General features: G+C 35.1%; 1 protein-coding gene and 1 long non-coding RNA gene across 2 annotated transcripts; one reads left to right on the forward strand and one right to left on the reverse strand.

Moving 5' to 3' along the window:
* Window positions 1–2,028: 2,028 nt before the first annotated feature.
* Window positions 2,029–5,152, forward strand: LOC131168130 (BTB/POZ domain-containing protein At1g55760). The gene is made up of 4 exons (XM_058127368.1): window positions 2,029–2,863; window positions 3,219–3,364; window positions 3,880–3,998; window positions 4,236–5,152. Exons 1-4 carry the CDS (start codon window positions 2,745–2,747, stop codon window positions 4,836–4,838), a joined length of 987 nt encoding a protein of 328 aa, XP_057983351.1. The 5' UTR covers window positions 2,029–2,744; the 3' UTR covers window positions 4,839–5,152.
* Window positions 3,898–9,340, reverse strand: LOC131168178 (uncharacterized). The gene is made up of 2 exons (XR_009140238.1): window positions 9,158–9,340; window positions 3,898–4,436 (listed from the first exon to the last, which is right to left on the reverse strand). It is a non-coding gene; the product is annotated as an uncharacterized LOC131168178 (long non-coding RNA).
* Window positions 9,341–12,292: the final 2,952 nt, after the last annotated feature.

The following is a 12,292-nucleotide window of genomic DNA, read 5'->3' on the forward strand; positions in this document are numbered from 1 at the left end:
ATTATTATTAGCCATTAAGATGGAGCTTTTCAAGGGTTGAAACTATGACATCTATTTGTTTTTTTTTTTTTTAGAATTATTATTGTATGATGGAGAAAAAATCATACCTTGAGAATAGGCACGTTGGCTACATAAATCTTGCGCATAGAAACATCAATTGTAGTCGGATTCGTATTAGATCCGGAATTTCCCAATATCGCAAGCTGGGTCTCGGTTATTCGTCCGTCAATTTTATTACTTGGCTTTTTCAATGCGAGTAAAGCGTCATTGATGTGCTTGAACGTAATAAACCCGTACCCTTTACTTTTCCCGATGACCTTGCCAAGGATCGCGATGGCTTCTTCGAGGTCATCATAGATGGAGAAGAGATTGTGGAGGTTCTTGATGGTAGTGTCCCATCTAATTCCGCGAATGAAGAGTTTGCACTGGGTAGGGTCCCAATTGGCGATGGATCAGACGGCATCGAGTACGTCTAGGTGTCGGACGGTGGTATTTCATACGATCTTAATTGAGCCAATGCATCGACCTTCAATTATCTGATATAGTCATGATCAAGGATTGAAAGAGAAAACCTCTCAAGAAGTTCCCACAGACGGCGCCAACTGTTGCAGCCAAAAATTGAACGACCTTCACGATCCCTGATCACGACCACGTGAAAAGATATAAATAAGCAAGGCTTGGAGGACCCAAGGTGTACTTCGAGGGATCGCTCTGATGCCTAAGTCAGGGATTGACTTGAGAAGTTTTTTTATGCAACAGTAAAATAGAGTTTAGAATGAGATACCTTAACCTCTTCTCTGAATCCCCATTTATAGCGATGGAGTTTGACCCAAAGGTGATGTGCCATTTATTAGCGAATTATGGCGCGAAGGTGAATCGCTCCAGTTGTTATAACGTTGGCGTAGATTGCTCTAGTCATAATGGAGCTGGCGTCAATTACTCTACCTGAGCAGTTGACTTAGGTGGTAATTGCCCTCATCAATGTTGGGCTCTAGTCTCCTTTAGATTTATAATAAGTGATATATTTGAGGTATATCAGTAATAGAAAACTTTGAGATTAGACATCTACATAAATACTTAAGGTGGATGTACAAAATGTCTTAAAAATAACAATTCAATTTATAATCAAACTCTTTTATTATCAAAAAAAGTTAAAATAAAGAAGAGCTAAGTTCAATGGAAATAGCTCTAGCCGAAATCATGATGGGCCATTATTTATCTTACTCAAATTAATTTTTCCTATGAATCTGTATAATTAATTAATTTAAAGAAGAGGAAGAGATGACTTGCAGTATTAGAAATAATGCTTAGAAGGATTTGGGGTGGGATGTCCCACGCACAGATTCCTTTCTTGTGAATCTTTTCCACTTTTTGTACCGTCCAATTAAATGAGTATCCTTTTAACACACACCAAACAAAGCCCAGACTCCAAATCCTTCCCAATACATAGGTTTGATGGGTGGTGAAAGGATAAATTAAAAAATAAGCATAGTCTATAAGATAAATGCAACTTATGTATAAGATAAAATAAGAGATGATTTCGCTCTATGAGTCGGTAGGGACCGTAGATAGTGAGAGTTTTCTGTGAGTTAGTGAAGACCGTGGATGGTAATGGAGATGTGTCCCGAAAGTCGGGTTAGCCGAACATCCAATTGATGCACGGAAGTCGTGTCCGCATTTCAAACTTTACCTGATCATCGAGACCTAGGGGGAGGACGCTGATCCATAAGTTTGGTGTCACACCTGGAGGTCTGAATGACTTGTTGGTGACTGAAGTTTCTATGTGATAAAAAATAAAAGGATTTGAACGCTTGTAGCATAAGCCGATGTAAATTTAATAGACTTTTCAATCCACTTAGATAGCTAATATAAATAACTAACAGAGTCCAATGAAAAATAACTTTTTTATAGAGTTCAAATCTTGCAGTGATTCTATTCGTTTGGTTTGTACAACTTTGGTTTTTTTATTTTTTCCAAAAGAACAAAACTCATGGTAGGAAAGAATTTGGGCGAAGAAATTCCAGTTAACCGATATAAACTTGGTAATTGAACAAGAAGGTCAGAAGAATGAGGAACTGATGCTTTGCTTCAAAGCACCAACTGAAAATTCTCCCCATTGCAGGAGAAGCATAATATAATTAATACACACAACACAAGACAGCACGCCCAAGAGGTGACCCATACGTAGACCTCCCATAGGCCATAGCGCATGACACATAGCCTTATACCAAAACTAATTTAAGGCGAAAGAGAAACGAAACCATAGCAATATAGCATAGCCCCAAAATACCCAGTACGTTAATTTATACGCCCAATACCCAATAGGCATGCTCCATAAATAAACCTCCTCCAATCGCCCCACCATCCCTGAAGTGCAGTGCAAGCCAACAATTCAGCAACCAAAGAACTTTTATCGTCTCTCTCTAGTCTCTAGGCCTCTGCAACTTCCACAGTCATCAATGGCGTAAAGCGAGATAAAAATCCTTGCGTGCCCGAAACCTGAAGAGGGTCGAATCTTATTTCATTTGTTAGTAGTCAAGGATTGAAGGATCCTCAGTTCAGGGAGTTTTCGTTGTTTTCCCCTTTCATCTTGTTCATCTTGTTTGTTGTTATTGTCTTTTTCTTTTACTTTTCCATGAGTGGAAGTGGGTGCGAGAGTAGCAAACCTGGGAAAGGCTGGAGAGCTGTGGGAGGGCATCTTCGACTGCATCCATGAGATCACCGCCGCTCTCGCTTTCGCTAGGATGAGCGACTCCGCTTACCGGGTCGAAACCACTTCCCGCCTCGCCCAATGGAGGATCGACAACCTCGCCTCTTGCACCTACCGCAAATCCGACCCTTTCAAAATTGGAATCTGGAATTGGTGAGAACTTCCTCCTACTTCTATCATGTGTTGATGCTGAAACAAAAAAAAAAATACCAAGTTCGAGATCGTATATGATCGAATTGAGGTTCTGTAAACTCTTCTTTGTGCAATTTGAAGTGTTTGGATTGTTGGATTTTCTAGTTGCTTGCTACCATAATTGATCTTCCCCATTTCCCAAAAAAAAAAACAGTTTGGTTTGGTTTGATTTTATTTGATTTTCAATTGATTCACTTCGTTTTGTGCAATTTGTACCTTTTCGATTGTTGGGTCTTTGGGTGTTCGCTCCCACTTTTGATCTTCTCCATATCTCAAAACTGGTTTACTTTATTTAACTTTGGTGTTTGTGTTGAAGGCATTTATCCATTGAGAAGAACCGGTTGTTGTTTGTTAAACTGTACCCGGAGATATCGAATAAGTCTAGAGACAATCCTCCAATTGCATCTTTCATCATCCGAGTGCTCTGTTCTGTGGGAGATCGCAAGGCTCTGACCCATCCAGGTAATTCAAATGAGGGGGTTTACTTGTTTTCATTCTGCAAAAAAAAACAAAAAGAGATGTGACCCTTACAATAGTTCCGAGGATGATGCTTCCAGCTATGATTATGCATCATGGTCCACAAATTGATTGTCCAATTTCTTATTCAGGAGTTAAAAGTCCAACTTCCAAAATATTTATGCTTCAAGGAGTTAAAAGTGCAATTCAGTGAAACTTCAAGCATTTGTGGTGTAATCTATAATCAATCCTTCAACTGGAGAACATGCAAGTGAGATATTTATTATCTTCCTAGGAATGCAATGGTTAATGTGCCACCAACTTCTAGACAATTTGTTCTCTAATATAGACCACAAATACGATCTGTATGTTGCAGATTTTATATTTATCAAATCTTGATGTGCTTCTGTAATTCCGTGGTGTTTATTTTAAGTCATAACATCATCTCCATGGTACTTGAGATTTCGTTTCTTTTCATTGTTTCCATTGTTTTACTTTCCTTTTATATACATGACTTGTAGAAATAACAGACAAGCAACTCAAGAACAATGATGACTTTGTTTGGGCAATTGAGGTTCCACTGACTGGGAAATTCATCATCGACATTGAATTCCTTGACTTGAAGACTGCCTCTCCAAACGTATGCTTCTATTTACTTTCGCTGTCCATGAGAAACTTAGCCGGCATACGCACACTATAGTATTAACGGCACAATTTTCTGTGGATCAAATCCCTTGCAAAAAAATAGAGCAAAGAAAATTGGGGATTCTTTTTTCTTTTATTTTTTCTGGTTGGGGAGGGGCCGAGGGGAAAGAGCACTGCTGATGTTGATTCCTTGTCCATATTCTAAGAATTTGATTCATCTTGTTGAAAGCAGGGTGGAGAGCCTTGTTCCATCTGGTCCGAGGGATTTGCACAAAAGCAATCATCTGTCACAGCTCTTTCATCCCTTGGTCGAATGTTATCTGAAAGCATCCACACAGACATCATAATCAATGCTTCTGATGGAAGCATTGGAGCCCATCGTGCGGTGCTCGCTGCGAGATCTCCAGTCTTCCGAAGCATGTTTTCCCATAACCTGAAAGAGAAAGAACTATCTGTCATAAACATTTGTGACATGTCCATTGAGGCTTGCCAGGCATTTCTCAATTATATATATGGGAACATCCAACACGACGAATTTCTCATCCACCGGCTGGCACTCCTACGGGCTGCTGATAAGTATGATCTCTCAGACTTGAAAGAGGCGTGCCATGATAGTCTGCTAGAAGATATTGATACTAAAAATGTTCTCGAAAGACTCCAAACTGCATCTCTCTACCGGCTGCCAAAACTGAAGAGCGGGTGCATGCAGTATCTTGTGAAGTTTGGAAAAATATTTGACATTAGAGATGATTTTAATACCTTTCTTCAATGTGCTGACCGAGACCTCATATCCGAAGTCTTTCATGAGGTTCTTGCTGCTTGGAGAGGTTTCTAACATTGGGTATAGAAAGGTGAAAGAGAAAAACAATTGGGGAGATGTGTGTTCTGCAATTATGCATAGAAAGGAGAAAGTAATAGGGTAAAAAGGGCGTGTTTAAGTCAGCGTTGTTTGTGATGTCCATGGAAAATGGGCGATTAGCAAAATTGTAGTGTGCAGGATTTGTTTCCATGAAGAAAATTCTTTCGTTTAGATGGAATTTGTTTGTCTGAATGAACATGTATATATTGGTTTCAATGAAACAATATTGAATGATTCTTGCTGTAATGGAACAAATTATTCTTGCTATAATGGAACATGTAATTCATGAATGCATTGGAATTTACAAGATATGCATGATTCAACAAGTGAATATAGATGAAGAGAACATAAACTAGCATCCATTTTCAATATGTCTAGCTGCCTAAAGCTGCTTCAAACCAAGCACAGGCTTGGTTCTCACATTGGATCAGTCAGAATCAGTAGGCTCTTCACTTAGCCTTCTGAAGATTTTACAACTTTTTTATTGCTTACTAGAGGTGAAGTGGATGAAATTAAGAGATGAAGTTGATCCCTGTGGAGTGTGGAATGCTTACATGCATGAAAAATATGAAAAATCTTTCATCATAAACACTGAACAGCTTCATTTTTATTTGAAATCCCCCAAATTTGAGCTCTAAATTTAGTATATCATTTAAAATTAAGATACAAGCTCAAATAGGCTATAAAAAATGCAAGCACCGGGAATTTTCATGTGGATTAGATACTCGAGCACACTAGTATAAAGATTGATCGAGTAAAAATACTGCAATATAAAAAAATACTCGGTATCTATAACTAACTCACAACTACTTGCAACTATTCCAATTATTTATAACTAATGTTTACGTGAAAACCCATCACATATTCTAAAATTTATCTTATATATTTTATAAATTTGAATTTATGCAAACTTGAAAATTATATAATATAATACTCTATTACATTATTTTTCTAAGTCTTCACAAATTGAAATTATATTCTCTCAAAAGTAGAGTAATTGATCATAGTGGCATAGAGAATTTATATTGCAAACATTAAAATAATAATTAAATTATAAAAAATTAATTATTTTTTTAAAATAAATAAAGGCATATGGCATAAGCCTTGCCTGTGCTGGTTGACTAATACTCACAAATGCTAGCCAGCCTAGCCATATACTTAGGTAATCAAAGAAAAAAAAGTACTACTTTGAGTAGAGTTCTATTCCTAGTCTTTCTTTTTTCTTTCCTTTTTTTTTTTTAAGGTAAAAAAAAAATCAGGTCCCACTCCTTTTAGACTAGGCTAGTGAAACTCTATTCTTGATTAGGGGTGGTAAAACGGATTGAAACCCAATAGGTAACTCATGATCCGCTTGTCTAAACCAAGTTTGGGGTTTACTATAAGATGATCCCATTTAAAAATAAAATAGAATATTTTTTTTAAATAAAAAATGTCATTTTATATGAAATGTTTAAAAATTTTTTAAATAAATAAATTATATTTTTTGAACGGGTGACCCGTTTATGATCCGTTTATTAAATGAACAGGTTTGAGTTTACATAATAGTCACCCATTAATAAACGAGTAAACCCAAACCCATTTATTTTATTTTATTTTTTAAGAAGGGCGGGACCTCCATTTATTTATTAATAAACCCTCACTTTTGGCGGAGGAATACCGGGGTTACAAGATATTTAAAGGGAGGGACAAAAGACAAACCTTTAAAGGCCTCCCAAAAACAACATCAACATCCAGCCAAAAAAAAGATTACAAAACAAAAACAAAACAAGGACCTACAAGCCAAATATCACACAACAAAACAAACAAAAGATAAATAACATAAAGTATAGACCAAAACCAATAGGAAATCAGCTAAACATACCTCAAATAAGCCGTACCCATCTTCTCCAATTTATATAACCCCTTGATAACTCTAGGGAGATGACTACTATTTGTAAATAACCTATTCCTCCCCCTAGCACCTTGACAAGTCAAGGCATCTACCACTTTATTTCCTTCTCCATACCAATGTTTAATCGAAAAGTCTACTCCCTCCAATAAACCAATCAACTGCTCCCAAAAATCCCATAAATACCACAAGGAGCACCTCCTTGTTCTTATCCAATTTACAATAATCTTCGAATCACATTCAATATCAATACTAGTATGGCCCAAATGTTTGCAAATCTTTATTCCCTCTAATACAGTTCTCAATTCAGCTTCATTATTTGAACAAGAACCAAAATATTTTGAAAAACCAAACACAAAGGTACTTGTATGGTCTCTAAGGATGCCACCACCACCCGCCGACCCTGGGTTCCCTAAATTGCTTCCGTCCAAATTTAGTTTCAACCTCCCTTGCCCCGGTTTTAGTCATCTCACACAAAGCATAGTTTTACTTCTTTTATTCACAGTTTGCACTTTCAGATTCTGTAATATCCGAAAATCAGCATCCTTTAACTGAGTCAATCCTGTCATGTTCCTGCTCAAAACCCCCACCCAATATTTAATGGACAGCCACACATCTGAACTATTCTCCAACTTCCCCTCTATTCTAGCTAAACATCTCTTTCTCCACAGCCTCCAAACTACTAAACAAGGAATCAAACCCATCAATGATCTCAATTAAGAAAATCTGGAAGCCCTATTAAACCACATTTGGACTCTTTCTTTCCAACTTTGTTGTCTAAGGAAGGAACACCAACCTCCACTGAAACCTTCCTCCAAACCTCAGTAGCAAAGTCTCCCCTATTTAACACATGCTCTATATCTTCTGGCTACTTCATCTCACAACAATTACACGCCGAAGCCATCGAAACCCCCACCTTTCTCACCTTTTCATCAACACTTAAACACCCAAAAGCGGCCTTCCACATGCAGATAGCAATTTTCTTCAGTAACCATTTATTCCAAACCCATTTTGCCCACTCAAACTTTGGAGTTCTAACTCTAATAACATCCCAAGCAGACTTTTTATTAAAACAACCATCCTTTTCCAGGAGCCAAAGCAGTATGTTCGAAGAATTTCTAAGATTTCCCACATTTTCCATCACTTCTTCCGCTTTATTAAACCCCAGAATTCTCTACAAATTTTTCACATCCCACGCATTATTGATAACCAAGTCTTTTAATTTGATATGAGAATGTGCACCATCTGGACACTCTGCAACTAAAGGTCCCGAATTTAGAAACTTATCATACCACAAATTTAAATCTCCTTCTCTAACCTTCCACTTAGATTTACTTAAAAGTTCAGGCATACCCTGCAAAACTTTCTTCCAAAAGGAAGAATCTGATCCATGAGGTCTGCAAAGAGCAATGTGTCCTCCCTTCACATATTTAACTCTAAAAAATCTAACCCATAAAGAATTTTGAGTTAAAAAATGTCAACCAAACTTCATGAACAAAGACCGTTGCATTTTCGAAATGTCTCTAACTCCTATACCCCCCTCCTCTAAAGAAACACACAATTTCTTCCAAGCCCTCCATTTCATTTTTTCGTTTCCATCCTTAAAATCCCAGAAAAAAGAAGCAAACATGCCTTGTATCTTTTTTAATACCAATTTTGGGATATTTAGAACAGTTAACAAATGCAATGACATACTCGACAACACATGTCTCAACAAAATAAGACGACCTCCTTGAGACAACAGTCTACTTTTTCAGCCCTCAACTCTCTTACTTATTTTTTGAATTAAAGGGTCAAAATGACAGCCCTTTAATTTACCATCCACAATTGGCATACTTATTTATGACCTGCCTGAACCCGACCCGTTAACCCGTTTTGTCACCGCTAGTCTTGACCTCTCAATTGGAACGGAAGGACATAATTCATTGGGCTCAAAGCATACTTTCACGCAATTATTTTTTGTCACCAACTATGAATAATTAATGACGCAAAAAATTAAAACTCACACACATACAATAAAATAAACTGCTCATCAAATTTGGTAATTCTATAATTATAGCACTAATCTTAACACAAGAACCCTAAGATTTTGACGTGTGATATGCGAAAAGATCTCATTTGAAATGGTTTCAAATCACTTAATTCACATTCTTGTCTTGCAACGTAATAAATGTTTAAGCATACAAAATATCAGTGCTATGCATCCATGGAGAGAAATCAAATATATAATTTTAAAGAATTAATTAACCAGTGAGCAACAGAAGGCCCAACCAGCCACCAGACTATATTCGTATTGGTGCAAACTGCAGTTGTCCTGTGTACACACAAAACAAGAACTAGAACAGAGAAGGGGAGACATACAAAAGCAAATAAAATGGGTAACTGGTTTTGTTTGATTGACCCTCACCTGCAGATGCAGGGCAGACTGAAAGCCTGAAACTGAAATTATGATGAAGATGATGATGAGCCTCACCAGTACTGTGTTAAATTTGTTGGACTCCTACTTCTTCCCATCGTCCCCCTCTTTGTTAATTACTTTCCCACCACAAACTGAACATGGGAAAACAGAGCCTCTTGAGTTTTTGTTTTTAGAGAGAGAGAGAGAGAGAGAGGAGCTTTGAGAGTGGATGGAGGGAATATTACTTAGATGCCATCTCCAAATTCCTTCTCTCGCCACTTCTTTTTTGTCAAGAAATGCAGAGAACCTGTTGGATTATTTTGATTAAAAAAATGAAACAATATAATAATTAATTTAATCAATATCAGCGGAAAAATAATTATTAATTCAATTGTTATTCGTTTATTGCCGCAGTGATTATGAAAAAAAATAAAATAACAATTTTGTGAGATGATTTCAAAAGCATTAATCATTTTATTTACTATGTAATTTAATATTTGTGTGGCCTTGTGTTGTTTAGTATTTATGGTAATATATTAATTTTAGTAGGTTAATTATAGTTAGTTATATAAGAAATTATGTCATTAATGTAAAGCAAATAACAAAGTGAAACATGTTATTGGTGTATTAGAGGGAGTAGATTTTTTTATAAATCATTTCTATGGAAAAAGGAATAAAGTAACTGATGCATTGGCTCGACAAGGTGTCATGGGGAAGAATAGTTTATTTATAAATAATAGTCAACTTCATAGATTTATCAAACGTTTGATTATTTGTGTTAAATAATCAAAGGTATGTTTAGTTGGTTTTCTTTTGATATTGGTATAGGTTTGTTTTCTTTTTTTTGTTTTGTTTGATGCATGGAATGTTTTTTATTTGATTATTATGTAAGTTTCAAGTGTCCTTTTATTTTCACGGTATTCCTCCGCCATAAGTGAGGATTATTAATAAATTTAAGAAAGAAGGTGTCGCCCTCTTTTACTAGGAAAAAAAAACGTAAAACATGTTATGAGTTTATAATAGATAATAAATAAATACTAACTATTCGTAAATTTCATTATGGGAAATCTATTCTTTTTTTATTTCATGTTAAATGAAATAATTTTATATATATGGAATAAGTATTCTCTTGATTCTCAAAATTCAAATTATATTTTATCTTATTCCAATGAATAATTATTCGGCTGAATCAAACAAATCATTAGCACTTTTTATAGTGTCTTATGTATAAATAATGTTGGCTAGGTTGTTCACTTCATTTCTGTATTCACACAAATTCGCTCGATCTTATTTTAAGTTGTTGCTTTTATTTATTTATTTATTTATTTATTATTATTATTATTATTTGACAATATAAACTAATATAACCTAGGTCAACCTCATAATTGAATTTGAATTTCACATACCTAATAAAGACAATAATACCTGTCTTAGATACCACCCAATTTTATTTTGTGAACTTGTAATTTATTTACAAACACACTTGGGGTTCATATCCATAATCCATTCAACACTATTAATTGGCATTGTTAACTTGTGTATAAAAATAATTATAAATAGATGAGTAATGTACAGACTAATTAAAATGTAACAAAAATTATGCATCTTTTATTGCTTTGAATTTTAATAAAATCTTAAAATATTATTATCTTTTTATAAAAAAAAAATTAGAAATTAATTAGAAGCAATTTGGGAAATGGCGTTGAATGGTACAAAACTATAAATGGAAAGTAAGTTAAATCTGATTATTTAATTCACCATTAAGGTGATAAGGCTGAGATGAATAGATTATGAATCATAATTAGGTCCTTTCTGTGTTATTGTCACAGTCTAACATCGGATGTGTATTATTGGTTTGTGTTCTAATTATGTGAAACACATTTTATAGGACGAATCTGAGAGACTAATGGGTCAAAACGGATAAAATTTCATTGGAGTTGAGTCAAAGACCACTACACCTGTGTAATTAGGGGTGTAATCGATTTATTATGGTTCAGTTATGGGTCAAACCAAATCGAACCTTGCGGTTTTTAATATTCTCAAAGCAAAACTAAAATCGAACCGAATTTATTATCCCATGGAGAACCAAACATTCAGTAATTCAATTACGATTTTTAACCAATTTTCTAAATATTCAACAATTTTTTTTCACAAGAGTTGTTGAGAATCTGTTGGGCATTTTGATCTCTAAATATTAAATAGATCAATCATGTATTAACATACTAATTAAGTAATTACATTAATTTTTGTATATAATTTAAATTTAAATTGATTTTTTAGGTTTTTTTGTTCGATTTTAATTTAAAAATCAAAACTAAAATAAAAAAAAATTTACATTTTCTAAGATCGAAACTGAAATCGAATACCATTAAATTAAATCGCTTATGCGCTTATGATTTCGATTCAATTTCAGTTGATTTTTCGGTCATTTTTGTACACCCTTGGTTAGAGCCTCGCACGATGGCATGCCTTAATAGGTCCAGGTTGGGCTGGGCTTTTATTAATGGAGACCCTAGGCCCATTTGTAGAACCCAAGCAGCAATGGAAGATTAGAAGTACTAGTGACCTGCATCATTCATCCATAAATTTTCTAATTTTGAGAAAGAGTGTGAAGGAGTAAGGTAAAAATAAAATGAATAATTTTTATATAAAAATTCAAAATTTTGAATAATGACCTCCATTTATTTATTGATAAACTCTCACTTTTGGCGAAAGAATACCGTGGTTACAAGATATTTAAAGGGAAGGACAAAAGACAAACCTTTAAAGGCCTCCCAAAAACAATATTAACAACCAGCCAAAAAAAAAAAAAATTACAAAACAAAAACAGAACAAGGACCTACAAGCCAAATATCACGCAACAAAACAAACAAAAGATAAATAACATAAAGCATAGACCAAAACCAACAGGAAATCAGCTAAACATACCTCAAATAAGTCGTACACATCTTCTCCAATTTATATAACCCCTTAATAACTCTAGGGAGATGACTACTATTTGTAAACAACCTATTCCTCCCCCTAGCACCTTGACGAGCCAAGGCATCTACCACTTTATTTCCTTCTCTATACCAATGTTTAATCACAAAGTCTACTCCCTCCAATAAACCAATCAGCTGCTCCCAAAATCTCGTAAATACCACA

The sequence above is a fragment of the Malania oleifera genome, chromosome 1 (genome assembly GCF_029873635.1).
Source record: "Malania oleifera isolate guangnan ecotype guangnan chromosome 1, ASM2987363v1, whole genome shotgun sequence".
Classification (NCBI taxonomy): Eukaryota; Viridiplantae; Streptophyta; class Magnoliopsida; order Santalales; family Ximeniaceae; genus Malania; species Malania oleifera.